At 37.7% G+C, this 20,483-nt stretch overlaps 1 protein-coding gene across 5 annotated transcripts in view; it reads right to left on the bottom strand.

Moving 5' to 3' along the window:
• Positions 1-20,483, bottom strand: part of DENND2B (DENN domain containing 2B) — a 189,750-nt gene that overhangs the window by 75,725 nt on the left and 93,542 nt on the right. For 3 of the 5 annotated variants that reach the window (XM_070763630.1, XM_070763631.1, XM_070763633.1), the window contains 3 exons: positions 16,349-16,453; positions 7,284-8,504; positions 3,648-3,784 (listed from right to left, as the gene is read on the bottom strand). In XM_070763630.1, the coding sequence (XP_070619731.1) occupies positions 3,648-3,784; positions 7,284-8,504; positions 16,349-16,428 (1,438 nt within the window). In that variant the 5' untranslated portion in view covers positions 16,429-16,453. The remainder of the gene's footprint in view (positions 1-3,647; positions 3,785-7,283; positions 8,505-16,348; positions 16,454-20,483) is intronic. The other 2 variants (XM_070763634.1, XM_070763635.1) reach the window with 1 other exon arrangement.

The raw sequence follows: 20,483 nt of genomic DNA, 5'->3' as shown, positions 1-20,483 counted from the left end.
CATAACTATTTGCAAACATGACAATCTTGGGACAGATGCTTTATAGTTTAGAAAGCACTTTCCACTGTGGTAAAGCATTTCTCTCTCTCTCTCTCTCTCTCTCACACACACACACACACTCTTACATGACCACATTTAGGGGGCTTGGCAACCTGTTCACATTTACAACAGGTTGCCAAGTGTCCTGTAAATATGTGATTGCCATTTGCCATCTTCTCTGTCAGCTTTCCTAAAGTCAATGGGGAAGCCAGCAGGAAAGGTTGCAAGAAAGAAGAGAGGTTGGATTTGAGGTTCATTTCCCCAGTGGATTGAGGGATTTTCCCATATCTTCCCTGCAGGGAAAGGATATCCTTCTGTTTATTTATTTATTTATTATTTGGATTTGTATGCCGCCCCTCTCCGAAGACTCGGGGCGGCTGTTGGAGGAATGGGCCTCAAATCTGGTAAAAACACAGGCAAACACTATTGTTGTGAAAAATTCAGAACAATGCATAGTTAGAGGTATAACAAGCAGGAAGAGGGAGATTGTGATCCCGCTATATAGAGCGCTGGTGAGACCACATTTGGAATACTGTGTTCAGTTCTGGAGACCTCACCTACAAAAAGATATTGACAAAATTGAACGGGTCCAAAGGCGGGCTACAAGAATGGTGGAAGGTCTTAAGCACAAAACGTATCAGGAAAGACTTAATGAACTCAATCTGTATAGTCTGGAGGACAGAAGGAAAAGGGGGGATGTGATCGAAACATTTAAATATGTTAAAGGGTTAAATAAGGTCCAGGAGGGAAGTGTTTTTAATGGGAAAGTGAACACAAGAACAAGGGGGACACAATCTGAAGTTAGTAGTTGAGGGGAAGATCAAAAGCAACATGAGAAAATATTATTTTACTGAAAGAGTAGTAGATCCTTGGAACAAACTTCCGGCAGACATGGTTGGTAAATCCACAGTAACTGAATTTAAACACGCCTGGGATAAACATATATCCATCCTAAGATAAAATACAGAAAATAGTATAAGGGCAGACTAGATGGATCATGAGGTCTTTTTCTGCCGTCAGTCTTCTAGGTTTCTAGGTTTCTATGCTATTTATTAGCATTTCCCTCCTCCAGTGGGAAAAAGGCAGGGGGCGCCATCATTAAGAACCTCTCAGAGAGATAGTACTCATGCTCGTTTTCCCTAGCAGGGCGGGTAAGGCTCACGTCTTCTGAGTGTAGTAGGAAGCCTGGGCTCTCCCCTCCCCTCACCACACCTTGGCACTTCAGGTCCTTTCTATCACATTCCATTTAACCCTGCAGTCGCTTAACAACTGCAATTAGAAACAGTGGGATTGCAGTCGATGAGAGAAGTAATAATTTGGAGTCTTACTTAATTAATGACTGCTATGTTCAACAACTGAGATTCCGGATCCACTTGGGGCCGTAAGTGAAGGGCTATCTGTACTCTGGTTTTTTAACCTGGTGGCACAATAGTTAAAGGACAGAATTGCAGGCAAACTCTACCCACAACCTGGAGTTTGACCCTGACTAACCCTGCACTTGCAGGAAAACACGAGGAAGAAAAAAAGTATGCAAAATATCATGAACGAGTAATACGCTTTTGTACAAATGCTGAGTCATAGAATCTTGATTAGCATATCAATATAAGGAAGAACAGTGGATTTGTTGATTATAATCTATGATAATTCAGATTCCAGATTCCAGTTACCGAAGACATAGATTAGAGTTTGGCTGCCCATGAGCTTGATACCCAAATATCTATCTTGTAAGGTTAGTGCTCATCCCACACAGCACTGATAAACTCCAAATATTATAGTCATAAAATATGCTGAAAAGCAGTTCAATCATTCTCAGATGATGCAGAAATTATAAAAAGTTATTTAATCCAGAAGAAATACATCTGATCAAGCAAATCTGTTGTAAGCCACCCTGAGTCCCAGGAGAAGGGCGGCATAGAAATCTAATAAATAAACAAACAAATGAACAAATGAATGAATAAATGAATGAATGAATGAATGAATGAATGAATGAATAAATGAATAAATAAATAAATAAAGAAAGAAAGAAAGAAAGAAAGAAAGAAAGAAAGAAAGAAGGGAAGAAAGAAAGAAAGAAAGTATTTCAAATCAGGTTGCAGTAAATTAAATTCAACTAGCCAAGCTTCTTATTTCCTTATCTCCAGAAAGTCCTGTGGTGAATGGGTAATGGATTTGTGAGTTGTTACCCAAAGAAAAACAATTTTTACTCAATTTTGGGTAATTTATCTAGGTTTGGGAGGAACAAACTAGATTGGTCTGCACTAAAAAAGTGGGACTCTCTTGAAAGACATTGAAAGAATAAAATGGAAACTGTGAACAGGGCTGCCTTCTTCCATTACTCTACCTCTGAGAGAGCACTTCAAGTGAACAGGTCCACTCATTTCATAACACGCTTTCACGTTAGCCAGTATCGGGTCGATAGGTCAGTCTCCGAAGCAGGATTGCACTACATTCTGATTTTTATAACAAATACGTTTCTTCCATACGCCTCTGAAATGTTCACTTCATTCTATTCCAAATTAACAGGTTTCGCATTCCATTTTGCAAGAATCTATCTTCACATATTGATGTAGGGCTTTCTATAAAAAGTGGGAATCAAAACATCTTCCTTTCAAGACTGCAAATAAGGTATAGTGATACCTTGTCTTACAAACTTAATTGGTTCTGGGACAAGGTTCTTAAGGTGAAAAGTTTGTAAGATGAAATAATGTTTCCCATAGGAATCAATGGAAAAGCAATTAATGCATGCAAGCCCAAAATTCATCCCTTTTGCCAGCCGAAGCTCCCGTTTTTGCATTGCTGGGATTCCCCTGAGGTTCCCCTCCATGGGAAACCCCACCTACGGACTTCTGTGTTTTTGTGATGCTGCAGGGGAATACCAGCAGGGAAATACCAGCATCGCAAAAATGAGCGCTTCGCTGGCAACGGAAGTCCGGAGGTGGGGTTTCCCAGCAAAGGGAGCATCAGTGAAATCGCAGCATCGCAAAAACACCAAAGTCCTCGAAACCCCACCTCCGGACCTCTGTTTTTTTCCTGCGATTTCACTGAGGCTCCCCTCGCTGGGAAACCCCACCTCCGGACTTCCGTTGCCAGCAAAGCACTCGTTTTTGCACTGCTGGGATTCCCTTGCTGGGATTCCCTTGCTGGGATTCCCCTGCAGCATCACAAAAACGTGGAAGTCCGGAGGTGGGGTTTCCAATGGAGGGGAACCTCAGGGGAATCCCAGTAGCGCAAAAACAGGTGCTTCACTGGCAACGGAAGTCCGGAGGTGGGGTTTCCCATGGAGGGGAGCCTCAGGGGAATCCCAGCAGCACAAAAACGGGTGCTTCGCTGGCAACAGAAGTCCGGAGGCGGGGCATCCCAGTGGCGGTGGTGGATTTGTAAGGTGAAAATAGTTTGTAAGAAGAGGCAAAAAAATCTTAAACCCCGGGTTTGTATCTTGAAAAGTTTGTATGATGAGGCATTTGTAAGACGAGGTATCACTGTATATGCATTTGACTATTCCACATTCACTAAGCAACTGAATACAATAAAGAGTTTCCCCAAGTTGCTATCTCACTACATTTGCTTTATATCAAGCAGCTTTATTAGATATTGCAAGATGTCCTTACCTACAATGTCTTCATAGGCATTCTCTTCTAAAGTGCTCTTAGATCCAAACTTGTGCTGACTGTCAGTACCATTCTCACTTGGGGAGGGAGGATACAATGACTGGAGGCTTGAAGCATCTTCAAATTCAAAGGATTTTCTATAGACAAAAGATAATACAATCATTTGTGATTATGAGTGCTAACACTTTTTTAAAAAATGGAAGTTATCAAAAGAAAAAGGCAAGTATACAGTATGATTGCCTTCTTCCACATCATATTAAACACGATCCAAACTATTATTCGTATATTTTGTTAGACTTGTTTTGCTATAACATCACTTTAAACTAGTTAAGCAAGAAATATTTATTTATTGTAGGCTTCCCCAATACCACAATGTCATTTTAGGTCAATCCTGATTTATCAGATTTTTTTTTCCTTTGTGCCTCTGTAATTTGGCAGAATCAATGTTTGATGTTTGATCAAAAGTTGGTGGATATGAGTATTTTTTCAAAATCACCGTGACAGGTAAAACAAATAGATTACCTGAATTTTCTGCATGCTTAGAAAGAGACAAGACTGCTTTGCCTTTCTCTGGTAGAACAGTACATTTGGGTTGGTGGATATCCTTATAGGTAACTTACTTTGCTGTGAGCTACTTAATGCTACTAATATACAGTGGATACTCTGACATTGGGATTGAAGAGCCTCTCTCAGAGACACTGTATTTCTGAAATTCAATCTATAAAAAAAAAATGAATGGGCCAACCAAGAGAGGAGATTTTGTTCATATAGTCTGCCTCCAATGGCAGTGATACCTCTTAGACTTATGTACCGCTTCATAGTTCTTTACAGCCCTCTCTAAGTGGTTTACAGAGTCGGCATATTGCCCCCAACAATCTGGGTCATTTTATTTCAGAAGGATGGAAGGCTGAGGCAACCTTAAGCCGGTGGGGATCAAACCTCTAACAGTCAGCAGAATTAGCCTGCAATACTGCAGCTGGCGGGATAATCTTTCCAGTACACGTACACTTTAGTTTCTGACAATATTATCTGTCATTCTGACCCTAACCTAACGGTATTGTACTTACATTAAAAAGGAAGAGGCAACCAATAATTATTTTCAGATAACATCATTGCTTCAGTCAAGAGTTTCTAAAACATTTGTCTCTTATATTCCGTGACAAACTATTAACTTCCAAAATAAAATAAAATGTAAATTTCAAGATCTCTCTTGTGGTGATTAGATCTTGTATTCAACAATACACAGTCTTCTACATGCAGCACATAAGCTACTTATAACCTATCTCCCTGCTTGAAAAGCAAACATTATTTTTGCTTATTTTTGTCATGATGAGAAATCCCAGAAGCAGGTGGCAAGATCATTTCTTTTAAGCATCTCCTCCCACCAAAATATTTTATCTGGTCAAGTTGTCCTGACAGTACCCATTTTAATAAAAACAAGACAGTACCCAAGAACATCCAGCTTGGTTTATTAAGAGTACTGAATATCAACTTTCCCATTCACCAACTTTAAAGTTATTTACAAGAACTGTATGCACAGATCCAAATAAATCTGAAACTCAAAAGTTTGGTTCCCAAGAATTGCACATGAGATTCTATTTTCCAATGAGATTCTTACTCCTCCCGTTACACACACAAGAACATTTCTGACAGTGCTTGTGACCAATAAATTTAAAATATAGTGTACAGCTTTACACGAAGCTTTCCTTCACTAAAAAAGAGATTCAGGTGAGCATCCTAGAAATTAACTGGGACTAAATGACACATAGAAATGTAATCCATCAGTGTTAAAATATCTTCAATATACATTTTTTAAAATATTCAAACACCTTTCTTCTATTCCTATATCTCTTCTTCTATTCTTTCATTGATATGTTCTATTACTATATCTTCTTTTCTATTCTTTCATAGATGTATTTTATTATGAGTATTTCCTCTATAACCTTCATCATGTATTTTACTATGTATATATATACCCACTAAAACCCTCATTGTGTATTGGACAAAATAAATAAGTAAATAAGTAAATAAATAAGTAAGTAAATAAATTAGTAAGTAAATAAGTAAGTAAATAAATAAATAAGTAAGTAAATAAATAAACAACCAGCTACAATATAGGCAAGGCTTGGCAAAAATAGAGGAGCATTGTACAAGTGGAACTGTCAATCGTTGGTTACAAATTCTGCACTCTGTACAATATACTGAAAAGCAAGCACAGCCAAGCAGAAACATTCCATTCTCATTAAGAATCATCATAATGACACATGACGCGCTGAACTTGCTTGTTTTCCTGCAAACGTTTCCTTACCCTAAGTAGATAACATCATCAGTGCTAATGATGATTATGAGGCACTAGCACTGATGAAGTTACCTACTTAGGGTAATGAACCGTCTGCAAGAAAACAAGCGAAGTCAGAAATTCTAATTCTAATTCTAATTACTTAGATTTGTATGCCGCCCCTCTCCGAAGACTCGGGGCGGCTCACAACATGTAAAAACAAATCATAAGTAAAGCACCAAAGACCCCACATTTCAACCCTGAGCTACAAATATTATCCTTTATTGATATTCAAAATGTTGCTTGCAATATTTAATTAATATATAATTATATATTACGTATGTATGTTTTTTATATATTGGGGTTTCTTGTTTTTTAGACTTTTTAAATGTATTATTGTTAGTTTAGAGTTTAAATATTAGATTTGTCATTATATATTGTTTTTATCATTGCTGTGAGCCGCCCCGAGTCTACGGAGAGGGGCGGCATACAAATCAAATAAATAATAATAATAATAATAATACTTAAATTGTGCAAACTATTCAGAAATGTTTTAGCCTTTTATTTTGTGGAAGTTCTGCCTTGCATTTGGGAGAAATTGATGGATATTTTTTATTTATTTATTTTATTACTTAGATTTGTATGCCGCCCCTCTCCGAAGACTCCGAAGACTTTTTCCACCAGATTCCATCAGTAAATTTCTACATCTTGAATAGATTGCCTGGCTAAACTAGGATTTCAGCACACAATCTTGGCCATTTCAGATCTCTCTACATCACTGAAATCCCATCAAAGTGTAACTGAAAACAAGGGAAGTGTGTGTGTGTGTGTGTGGGGGGGGGGTTAATGACAAGACAGGACGTAAACCTAAAAACCTAAGATGCTAAATAAGTCAATATATCCACAACTGAAGGCTTTGAATTGGATAACCAATGACTTTGTGCTAGGTACAAAAGTTAGAGTTCAGATAGGGAAATTTCACTGCATCCCAATAAGCCATGAAAACTCATGAGGATCAGGATTAATCAAAAGATTAAATTACGAAGCTGAGAGGGAGGAGCAGTAAGACAATTTGTACAAAGCATCTTCACAGTCGTTATAGAAAAACAATAGAAATAGATGTTCCTTATTTAAGAATTTTCCAGTTTGTATTTACTTCAGTAAAAGTCAATCCCTCCACCAACTACAGCAGCTAGTAGACTCCAGTATCACTTAGAACAACATATTGTACTTGTCAATTAACAAGGCCTGGTGGCCATTGAGTCTACAGCGTGAAAGTGGTTGCCTAATTCTTTCTTGCTCTGCAGAAATGTCTCCCCAATATTTAAGGGTAGAGGACAATAGCTTTCCGTGTTTACCTATTTGGGGATTTTCTGTGAAAGCGCGACTCTTTTTTCGGTCTCCGCGTGGCAGGGGGAGCGGGCGTTGATGGAAGAGGGGGAGGGACGACAGCCATTGGCGAAGGAGGTAGTCCGTTGCTTGATTTACTTGTATGGTTCTTGTCAGCTTCATACTCGAAGGTGCGTTTCGGCTTGGGCACAGGATTTACCGCTGTGTTTGCCAGGCTCTCTGGAAGCAGCTTAGAACTGAAAGAACTAACTTTGGTAGTTAGCCCATGCAGCACTTTACTAATTTTTTCAGTCTCTGTGGGTGTCTCCAGATTACTCCCACAAGTAATGTTCCCTGCTTTGCTATCATTTGCAATCTCAGTCAAGTTCTCCGAAACCCCTAAAGTCAAAGACTTCTTTCGGCCTCTATCCACATTGTAGCAGCTACTTGGCAATTGAGGAAGTCCCCGGCCAGGTTGTTCTTTTAAGGCCCGTTCAATTTTCTGGATTCTATTTAGCACAGCAGAGCTTTCTTTTGGAACCCCCTTGAGAAAGGCGTTGGTGGACTCATTCCGGCTCGGTCGCTTTTCGAACCGGTGGCAGGAATCTCTGTCTAGAAATTCCTCCTCTTCTGTTTCCGGGTAGGAACATTCAGAAAAAGTTCTGCTGATCCTCTGGAAGCCTTTGTATTCAAAAGCCTTCTCACTGCAAGGAGAAGGCAACATACTAGGGCAGCTCTCACTGCCTGACCTCTCCCCAACATCCCTCTTGTCCAAGCAGACACTCATTCTAGGGGAAGGCTGTTTGCGGCATTCCCATTCTGTGATCTTCTGCCTGATATCAAGAGCTTGTGAATGGACACTGACCCGGCTGAGAGAGAGGTTGCGTAGATTGGCTGCTGTTCCCAAGGAAAGGGAGCTCCGTCTAAGCTGCCAGTTGCCTAATTCTTCGCCATCCTGAGCCTCACTGGATGCCTCCTTTTGTTCATGTCCCTGGAAGACAGAGACCCTTTTATCTAGGCATCCAATGCTGATGGCTTTGAGTGGATGATGTGGAGTTTCTGTGTCCGAGGGGGAAGTTGAGGTGCTTCTTAAGGCAATTCCCCACTTAGTTTGATCTTTAAGGAAGACTCTGGAATTGGAAATTTTGGTGAAATTGCCAGAGCAGCAGGATTCCTCACTATCACTGAGCGGATGTGTTTTGGGGCTTTTTCGTTGATACAGAAGAGGTGGTGGAGATACTGACTGACACCTAGAAATGAGAAGACAAATACCATTTAGCCACGTAGCTATGTAAATAAATGAAAAAATAAACAGGTAAAATAAATGTGAATGACTTTTTAAAATTAAAATTAAAAAAACAAGCTTTAGCAACCTTCTATAACTTATTTCTATTTTATAAAAAGCGTTTCAATACATAATTTTTCAAGTAGAGATTTTTAAAAAAATTTGAAAGAGTATTAGAAGTGCCATAATCAATTATTAACATTGAACAATTACAGCATTCACTGTCCAACACGGGAAACTAATTCACAAGGAAAATTTAAAACTCCATTGCTTATTTATGTCTTCTCTTCTGCTCTTTAATAAGTACAATATATGTTTTCTTACAATGATAACTCTGATTGTTGGACTGGATGATTATGATGACCAAAAACCCCCCATCAATCCTTTCTTCCCTGAAATTGTAAATAAATTATAAATAATCCCCACTACCGTCTTCTGGAAACAATCATTTGGAATCTGAATTACTGTATTATGAAATGAGACTCACTTCCTTAAGCTGGCTTAGAAGAATACCACGCTCTGTAATAATGACAGCTAAAGGTCCAATAGGGACACAGTCTCTTTGCCTGTTCTCCAGATCAATATTCAGTATAGTTAAAATTAATTCAATGCAATCTAGGCCTAAAAACAAATGGAAACAGATCCCAAAGTTCTGTTCTATCCAAGAGCTATTAAATGTATGATATTACTATCTTTAAAAAGGTAAAAGACAAAATGATTATTATTTACCTGTTAGGATCTAAGAAAGGTTTCTTCTACACTGCTACAAATGCACATAATAAAGTTCAGAGAGACTGGTCAATTGTTTTCTAAGGTTGCAGTGATGAGAAAAGTAATAAGAGAGAGAGAGAAAGGGAGAGATGGAGGGAGGGAGGGAGGGAGAGAGAGAGAGTGGGAGGGAGAGGGAGAGAGAGAGATGCTTTCTCTGTAGACTTATTTCCCATCAAATTCCTCCTCCTAAATAGCTAATCTACTCCCCAGACAGGGAACAACGTGAAAAATATGGCTTCCATTCATTACTGTGCCTTTGCTCAACATGGAGCTTCCTAAACATTTTATTGTTTATATGTAGATACACATACATTTGAACTTATGGCTTAAAATTTTCTTTTTCCCTTACACACAAACATGTATATGGGGGTTTCATAGCATAACATAGCATAGTCTAACATATTTCAGAACCATTTACCATTCAATTCACCTTCAAACTACAATAACCCACAACTAAAATGAATGCTACATATATATCTCTCCTATATTTTATACATTTTCAGGATCAATTACTACATCCTTTACTCTCATATTGCTATATGAATGAAAATGTCATTCAATAGCGTGGCAATTAAAGAAATTATTTAAAGTGTAATTATTAATTTTAAAAATGAAGTTTCTGTAAAGTTGACAGTGATCATGGACTCCGTGTAGCTTGCAACTGTAAAGATATTAATTAAAACTCTTTTGGAGAGAGAACGGAAATGAATTCAACCTGTTTTGGGGAAAGGAGAGAAATTAAACTTCTTTTGGAAGGAGTTGGCAAATTCAATCTTTTTTTGAAGGGAGGAGAAGAATCAATTCAATATATTTTGGAGGCTTTTGAGAACTGCAGTAGAACAGCTACAGTACCACTCCAAAGCTGACTGGGAAAAAGGCAGCTTAATTGCAGGAACCAGACAAGGGTTTGTTTGTTTGTTTGCTTGTTTATTTGATTTGTATGCCGCCCCTCTCCGTAGTCTCGGAGAAAAACTATATATTTATATACATACATACCTACATTATATATTTATATAAAACTCTATATATATATATATATAGAAAAACTATATATATATATATATATATATATATATATACATATACACACACACACACACACACACACACACACACACACACTGTATATATATATTTCAAAAAACCCTCAATGGTTTTTTTTCTCATACTGTTTATTTCTGAGTTAATAATGATCCCTGATTTTCCTTCTCACCTTTTGAATTGTAGGAGTAAGAAACTATCCTTCCTGCACCAATGCTACAGTTCTTAACTAATGCAATTCTAATGATTACTAAAGGATTGGGGGGGGGGGGGATAGGACAGTTAGTTTGAGGAAATTAGATTTCTTTTATAAACTATTCACATAAACCAAACCAGGAACCCAGTGGTTGTAACTCTTGGAAAAGAGATTTAGGATATTTTAAAAATGGGAAGAACTCTGTGGGACTCAAATGTGTACAGATACATTGTGATGGAGTAGGAGAAAGATGTAAGGAATGTGTGAAAATTACAAATGTAGTTAAAAGTCAGGAATGTACAGCAGGAATGAGGAATCCCACTCTGGTAACCAGCTGCGAACAGACAAAACAGGAGCAGTTCATATATTTCTTCCTTGTAAACAATGTTAGTGAGGAGAGAATTTCCACTGCTACTCAACCTGCTATTCCACAGGTCTTCAAGCTTGGCAACTTTAAGACTTGTGGACTTCAAGTCTCAGAATTTTCCAGCCAGCTATGCTCCATCTGTATAACATGCAAACACTTATGGCAGGTTGTTATTACACGAGACTTTTGTTGTTGGTGACAACTGTAAACTCCATTCAAACTAACAATAACTCCATTCAAACTTACAATAACTCCATTCAAACTTACAATAACTTCATCAAATTAAGACTGTAATTTTCAGTAAAGACACTATTTTCCATCCGCTTCCTTCATTTAAAAAATGGAAAAACAAAACTATTTGAGTGTATTGATGACAATAAAAAAATCAAGACTTTTTTTTCTGATTGGAGATGCTAACAAAACCAAACCAAATAGTTGTCTTCAAGGTACAGCTGTTCCTTCTCCAGAAAAGGTGTGCCTTCATAGTAACAACCTAGACTAAGGTTAACCAGGTCACGATAGAAAACAATTGTGTAAAATAAGTATGCAATTTCTGTTTCCTGTATCTGCTTGCTTTTCTTGTATTTCCCTCTGAGTAAATCATGACTAGACTCCCAGACTATCCTCATAGATCAGCTTTTGATTGTAGAGAAGAAGTGACTATGAACTGTAGTGGGAGGCATCTTACTGCAGTAGTTGGACAGGTTTTATCTTGAGTTATCTGCCTCCTCTTTGCTTCTAAGACAATCCCTGTGTAAAGTAGAGGCTAGAGATAATTATGACACAACACTAGCAAGGCTGAGATCATGAAATTATCTAAGTAAAAGAAAGGGTAAAGAATAGAGATAATACTCAGTTACTTTGCAACCCTGCAGATAATAACTAGTGTCAGTTGAAAAAGTTTATTGAAAATACATCCATTCAATTCAATATGAAACATACAGTACATATGGTGTTATGGTGATACATTCAGAATAGAATATCTTGGTGCTGCCTGCCTAATCCAATTTTATTTGTATATATAGTCTCCTCAGACACTTTGTACTGCTATAGTAAGCCATATATGTTGTTTGCCATAATCTCATCAAGACGCTGGCTCCAATCCTTTATGTAACTTACTGGGACCAAAATCAATTGAATTCTTCTCCAAACTTATAGAGATGTTTGGTGGTATAAACACAGCCTGAAGGTGAGAGATAATGCAACAAATCCTAAGGAATGCTGGATCGTGGGGCAATCACATAAGGCAAGCTTTTTGAATAATAGCAATTGTGTTAAAAGCTGAAATCAAGATCCAGGCCTCTCCTTCAGGTTCAGCCTCAACACTAACCCTAAGACCAGGTTATGTGAACAGGCCTAGGGGCCCCAAGGAACAGGCCAGGGGAAGTAATAAAATGGCTCGGTTACTATTAACATCCCTTCATTTGCTATTTCTTTGTTTTTGCTCTGTTTTTATCGTCTTTTATTAATTCCATGAGGCAAGGGCACAATAGCTGAGGTGAGCTGGATCATGATCCCGAACAAGCCTTTATTAAGGCTAACAGAGCAATAGCAATTGCAACCAAGAAACAGCACTTTTATAGCTAGCTTTCAGACACAACAGGCAACAGGGAGCCTCTAAACTCCCACTTTGGAGCAGCTCCCATTCTGTCCAATCAGGGAGTTTCAAGCAGACTTAAGGGTCCTGAAGGGGTGTAGCACTTTTTATGGTTTTAATATTTTTAATAATAATGGTAATTGTTTTTCGGTGTTTATTGATTGGTGCACTTTATTATTCACTATCTCTTGTTTGGTGACATAGGTAGCTATATAAATTGGATAAATAAATAAAACACTCAGTTTTATATCTCACAACTTCATACCCTCAAGGGCATGGAGGCTATGAGACTCTGATGGGGAACAGCAGACATCAGTTCAATTTGATGTTGATTTTACTATGGCTTTCTTGGGATTATTGTGTCTTGGGATTCCACACCGCACAAAGCATATACAAAAGAGGGAGAATGTCAAAGAACCTGAGGCAGACCCAGAAGAAGATGGAGAAATAATATCAAAGGCACACTACAACCACAGGCTGCCAGAACAGCAAGAACCAGAATTTTGTATCTCCCTCAACACCCAAAATGGCAGAAGACGAAGAGAAGTTCCTTTCCAAAGAGTAGGTGGCAACTGGGTCCAGAAGGATCTTGGCACAAATCCATCTTGTGTGTTAATTTGTACCCAGTTTAGATCAGTAGACGTACTCACAATCATTTATGCTTTGGTCACCTCATGGTTGGACTAATGAAATGTGGCATATTGAATTACTTGCAGCATTATCTATCTCTAATTGAATCTGCTTATTCCATGAGATCCAACATGATAGGCATGCTCCAGATCCCCTCCATAAAACAATGTCATCGGGAGAAATGCTTTTTTTGTCGTGGTGCTTGCCCTCTGGAACTTCTTACCACCTGCCATGATTCAAATAGTCCCAACCATTATGACTTACTGTAAATCTTAAGGTCTAACTTTCCCCCACAAGTATTAGGCCAAGGAAGGATACCTCTGCAATATTTTTTTCTATTACACAGATCTTGACAGAATCCGAAAAGAAAGATGCTACAAAACTAGATGAAAGACCTCTCTGAACAAGAGCTAATAGTATTGACATCCATGTTTCTCTTTCAAGCAAGCTAAAGACAAGAAAAACAAATGCTTTAAAAGGGCATGAAACTTTCTGCCGTGAGCACTGATTCTGTTTTGTAGTGTAATTCTAAACTTAATTTTAATTTAATTTCAAAGCCAAGACTGAATTATTTAGAAAATAAGAAATACGAACACTGTTGGCTGTCTTCATTTCAAAGGGGGCTGGTTCAAAGTAGCTTCAGATGATTTTTTTAGTTCCTTGCATAGTCTTCACAACAGTATATTTATTGTGTAAAAGCCCACTCCAAAGACTGGGTGGACTCTTTTCAAGCTATGCAAACAAAGCTTGGTTTCAAATTCTGACACATAAGACTGGAAATTTCCTTATTTGGCCACTGATATAACTACTTTTTGGCTCTATTTCTATTGCATTCTACACTTGAATCTCCACTACATGAGAGATGATTGGTTACTTTTATCCATTATATAAAATGGCTTGTTTTCCTTTTCCAGTTTCTATGTGCCTCGCTGATAAGTGCTGGATTTCTTCTGAACAAATCTTAAAAATGATTTGTTCAGTTTTGATACAGTACTCTGTGAGAACTGAGCAATTATGCTTTGTAAATTATGTTTTAGTCCAAGGTCAAGCTAGATGTATGAAGGTGTCAGTGTACTTGAAACACTTCATGTTATCAGACTCTGCTCCATTTTACTTCATAAAAACAATTAATATATTTATATATTAGTAATGAAAACAAGAGGATAGAAAGATCCACACTCTATTTTCACATTTCTTTCTGCAACATCTTGAAAAGCCACACAAAAATTTATTCACTTTCATATAATTGTTTTGAAGTTTTCCGACAATATCAGTGATTTGGTGAATAATTAAATTTCCCATTTTGGCCATGTATAACCCCTTGTTCTTATAATATCAAAGTCTAAAAAAGATTGCTTACATCTGGAAAACTTTTAAGAGTGTTATGAAAAATCAGCCATATACAGTTTATATTCAATATGGTTAAATAAATATAGATTAGTTTTTTCAATTCTCATGTTTTTCAGATATACTTGATTCTAACTCTGGTTTTGGGAACTTTCATAGACTTGTCTATCTTGGTGCTTTCCTCCTACAAATCTCACAAATCCCTGCCTTACCTGTACTGACCTCTGTTACCAAATAGTTTCTTTAGCATCAGACTTTCTCTGTTCCCCCGTGGTGAAGCACCTTCAAAAACAGTTCTCCAAACTCTGCCATTCTACCTGCTTTTAATACACTCCTAGTAAATAGATAATATTTTAAATGATTGACAATGATTGTAAACAGCATGTGTGTTCATAACACAAACATTTACTGCATCTATCAAAGATTCAGGGCCATTTTATCAAATGTTCCATTTAGTCTTATGAAAGAATTATGAAAGGCCTGAAAACCTCAAGGTATATTGCTCTACCAGTTCCAATTCTAGTTTGATGCTTGTCAAGACAATGAAAAAAATTCACTTGCTATATTTGGCTGCCTATTCTCATTGTTTTCAATTACACCCAAAACAATGTTTCCCCTCCCTTCCCTAGCTTCTTTTTAGTTGCTTCTGTTATTAAAGAGTAAGAAACAATTTTCATGAATGATTTCCATATAAATACTAAATTAATTAATTAATAAATCTTAATATTAGTATCACATTTCTTGTAAGAGACAGACTATGTCCAATGTCAACTCCGAAATGACTTTAGCTGTAGCCATCTTTTTCTTGCTTCACTTCTTAGTTGTTATACTTATTGGGGGGGTCGGCCAAAGCAGCCTGTGACACAAGGGGGTGATGGACGATATCTAGTCTTTAATTATACTGAAACTAGGAATTATTCAGTGTTGGCTTCATTGTTGACCATGCCAATATGGTGATTTTTGAGGAAGTCAAGGATTTGGAGTTTTGAATTGGTTGGGAGCATCACTCGGAACCATGACATCTAGGCTCCTATAACTACTCTTAAAGCTTTTCAAGTAAGATTTACAGTTAGTCCTCACTTAGTGACCACAAATGGGGCTGGCAATTCTGTCACTAAACACTTGCAGTCATCAACCAGAAAATCATATGACCGTGATGGACTTACATCACTTTTGTTCAGCTATTATAGAGGACATCATATTTATTTATTTTATTATTTATTTATTTATTCGCTTTTTTTTAATGCCGCCCTTCTCCTTAGACTCATGGCAGCTTACAACATATTAGCAATAGCACTTTTTAACAGAGTCAGCATACTGCACCCATAATCCGGGTCCTCATTTTACCCACTTCGGAAGGATGGAAGACTGAGTCAACCTTGAGCAGGTGATGAGATTTGAACCACTGATCTGCAGATCTACAGTCAGCTTTAGTGGCCTGCAGTACTGCACTCTACCCACTGCACCACCTCGGCTCTTATATGACCATGAATTGCTATTTTACTCCCATGTTCCCAGTTAATTCTACTTTTTGGAAATCAGTTGTGCAGCACACAAATATGACAGCGTTTGTTGCAAAATTAAATCCAGAAAGCACACACACACAGGTAACTGATTCAGCAGGATTGATTTAAATAGGAAAATATACAAGAATATACCCTTGTGTATACGGCAGCGGGATAAGTTAGAACCCACCCCTGGTCTGATTAGCAAATCATATTTAAATATCTTTTAAGAGCAATAGTTCTGCTAGGATTATGATATTGTTGGATGCAGCCATCAATAATAAGAACAAACATAAAGAAGACTGATGCAACATTAAACAAGAACAACCAGAGAGCATTTGCATTTTACACTTACCGCTCTAGAATATCCCGAGATACCTTATTTGCTCCTGCTCTCTTGGTGACACTGGCATTCTTGTTGGCAGTCATGGTCATTTCTGCCCTCTCTAAATCTGAAAACCTGTGAAAGAGAAAAATGAAATCCCAAAGAAACTTGTTGGAATTGCGTATAATTGAATTAGAGCTGTTTATCAATCAATTTAAAATGGTAAGAAAAGAAGTGACAAAGGGTCACATTTTCCTTTCTCTAACAACTTCAGTAAGATTAAATTTAAAACTTAACATAGACAAGATACTCGTAAACAGACTAGGTATTATAAAGAAGAAATATAGGTTAATGAAGGGACATCTGAATTAGGAACTTTAATTCCTTACTAATTTTGCCAGCCTCACTGGCAAGTACATCCACGTGGGACCGAAAAGGCTGCACATACTAGATCTCATAATTATAATCTAACATTCTCCAGAATCGTATTTATTATAGCTAGATAATATGACTCAAACTTAGAGAAACTAATAAGAACAGAATCACTATCCTGGTTTCCAGGTTTCTTTCTTTCTTTCTTTCTTTCTTTCTTTCTTTCTTTCTTTCTTTCTTTCTTTCTTTCTTTTTGGGTTAAACCAGAACTACAATAATTTCAGGTTTTTAGATGACTTCCTTTTGAACAAAAAATATTTTAGAAATGATTTCATTGCATTTCATTGTGGGAGATGCAATAAAATTAACACTTTATTTAAATACGTTGTTTCATTTGGTAGGAAGCACATACATGTACAGTGTATATCAGTGATGGTGAATATTTTAGGCACTGAATGCCCAAACTGCCCAAACAGAAAAGCGCTTTTACATGCGCAGACATGCATGGACATGCATGAACTTGCGCTCCTGCGCAGCAGAGACTCGGAGATCAGCTGGCCGGTGGAAGGTGGGGCATCCCTACACTGGCAGCGCAGCAAGAGGTAAAAGCTTTTTAGTTTGTGAGTTTGTGTTTTGTAATTTGCAGGGAAACAGAAGCTTACAACAGAAACACCAGGGAAATCTGACTTGGGGTAACTGCACGCATGCCAGCAAAGAGGGCTCTGCGTGCCACCTCTGGCATGGCTGCCATATATTCACCATCACAGGTATACAGAGTCTTTGGAGAGGAGCGGCATACAAATCTAAATAATAATAAATAATAATAATAATAATAATAATAATAATAATAATAATAATAATAATATATCCTCAATACACATTTAAACAATAAAGGAACTTGTTGCTGGAGCATGAATGCATAAAAATTTTCCACATTAAAATACTGCTCAATACTTTTTATTTATTTTTATTTATTTATTTTGTCCAATACACAATGAGGGTTTTAGTGGGTATACTGTATATCTATATACACATTGTAAAATACATGGTAAAGGTTATAGAGGAGATACTCATAGTAAAATATACCTAAGAAATAATAGAAAAGAAGATATAGTAATAGAACATATCAATGAAAGAATAGAAGAAGAGATATAGGAATAGAAGAAAGGTATAGGAGATGTAGGAGAGCAATAGGACAGGGGACAGAAGGCACTCTAGTGCACTTGTACTCGTCCCTTTCTGACCTCTTAGGAATCTGGATATGTCAACCGTAGACAATCTAAGGGTAAAGTGTTGGGGGTTTGGGGATGACACTATGGAGCCCGGTAATGAGTTCCATGCTTCGACAACTCGGTTACTGAAGTCATATTTTTTACAGTCAAGTTTGGAGCGGTTAATATTAAGTTTAAATCTGTTGTGTGCTCTTGTGTTGTTGTGGTTGAAGCTGAAGTAGTCACTGACAGGCAGGACGTTGCAGCATATGATCTTGTGGGCAATACTTAGATCTTGTTTAAGGCGTCTTAGTTCTAAACTTTCTAGGCCCAGGATTGAAAGTCTAGTCTCGTAGGGTATTCTGTTTCAAGTGGACATATTTTCACTCAACTTTTCCTGCAGGAAAGTCAGGCAGTTTACACAGATTTATTTATTTATTTATTTATTTATTCAAGTTTTATGCCACCCTTCTTCTTAGACTCAGGGTGGCTTACAACATGTTAGCAATAGCGCTTCTTAACAGAGCCAGCATATTGCCCCCACAATCCGGGTCCTCATTTTACCCACCTCGGAAGGATGGAAGGCTGAGTCAACCTTGAGCCGGTGATGAGATTTGAACTGCTGACTTACAGATCTACAGTCAACTTCAGTGGCCTGCAGTACAGCACTCTGCAGTACAGCTGCGCCACCCCGGCTCTATGCTCACCCAATCATCTCTGTTCCTGTCCTTCAATTCCAGCCCTACACACTAAAACAGTGAAAGAAATTACTCAAGCTCTAAAACTACTAACACTGATGTCCATCTCCAACTGGTCAATATCTACAATCTATTTCATAAACTCCTGGATTTCAGTGAACGTAACCATTTTCAGGATCTCAATTGCAAGTTAACAGTGAGCACATAAGTACTCTATATTTTAAAAACAATGTACAAATCCAGTAAGCAAATAAATACTGTAATAAAGATGCCCACCTGAGAAGAATTAAAAGATATAGATCACCAAAGAACAAATAGAATTGCTTGAAACTATTTCTTCTGGAAAACATTAGATATTAGACAGGAAAAAAAATATGACTGATGATGGATATAGCTGCCAAGCAAGCAAACATTATGGTTGATTTATTATCTTGTAAAATGTACTTCAAGAACCCTTAATCTAACTAAAAACAAAATATTGCTTTTTTGCTAAAACTATTAAGAAATGTTTTTAGATTATTCATCCTCACTACATGATCTTCTTAATTCAGAATTCAGAAAAACTTTGGTTGTTTAATTCTTGATTTGTAAACAATAATATTCTTCAGTCTGGTGATTTGAATTGTGTCTTTTTTTCAGTCTGTAAGCTGCAACTCTAGAAATGTATGGTTTAGTTCTGCAATCCAACAAGACAGACACAAACTTCAGAGGATAATCAGAACTGCAGAAAAAACTATTACTGCCAACCTGCTTTCCATTGAGTCAAAAAGAGGGCTGTGAAAATAGATACTGACCCCTTGCATCCTGGACATAAATTGTTTCAAGTCCTACCCTCAAAATGACGCTATAGAGCACTACACACCAAGACAACTAGATACAAGGATAGTTTTTTTCGTGAATGCCATCACTCTGCTAAACAAATAATTCCTTCACCACTGTCTATTCACTAAGACTACATTACTATTACTATTAGTCTTCTCATCATTCCTATCACCCATCTCCTCCCAGTTATGATTGTATGACTGTAACTTGTTGCTTGTATCCTTACAATTTATATTAATATTGACTGTTTCCTGGTTGCTTATTTGTACCCTATGACAATCATTAAGTGTTGTACCTCATGATTCTTGACAAATGTATCTTTTCTTTTATGTACACTGAGAGCATATGCACCAAAGACAAATTCCTTTTGAGTCCAATCACACTTGGCCAATAAAGAATTCTATTATATTTTAAACTCTGAGTAAAGAATTCTTAATTTCCCAATACATTCTCAAGTACTTGCATACAAAAATGAAGGCACAAACTGTGCATATATGTGTCTCTTTAAACAGAATTATATTTGCAAGTATATTAGGAAAATAGGCGTTGATTGCTTACCTGAACGCCTCTTCTCGTACGGTGAGTGGGTACAGCAGTCACATGGGGTTGCTCCTGTCCAATCCGTTGGAACTGAGCCTAGTATTAAAAAAGACTGCTGGATCCGCCCCTTCCCCAGAATTCGCGAATCCGTAGACTAGGCTCAGTAGTGAAGCTCTTTAATGTTCAACTCTCATGTGTTATAAGAAATTAGAATAGAAGGTAAAGAAGACCACACAAGGGAGGGAAGTGACTGCTGTACCCACTCACCGTACGAGAAGAGGCGTTCAGGTAAGCAATCAACGCCTATTCTCCGTACTGAAGGAGTGGGTCCAGCAGTCACATGGGACATACCCAAGAGATAGGTCCCTAGGGTGGGAGTACATTGCTATCGTGAGAGATAACGGATTGGAGTACTCTTCTTCCGAAGGCAGTGTCTGCTGATGCGTACGAATCAATCTTGTAGTGTTTTATAAAGGAATTTGGCGAGGCCCAAGTGGCTGCTTTGCAGACTTCTTCCAACGG

The sequence above is a fragment of the Erythrolamprus reginae genome, chromosome 1 (assembly GCF_031021105.1).
Source record: "Erythrolamprus reginae isolate rEryReg1 chromosome 1, rEryReg1.hap1, whole genome shotgun sequence".
NCBI lineage: Eukaryota > Metazoa > Chordata > Lepidosauria > Squamata > Dipsadidae > Erythrolamprus > Erythrolamprus reginae.
This window is presented reverse-complemented; position numbering and strand designations above follow the sequence as displayed.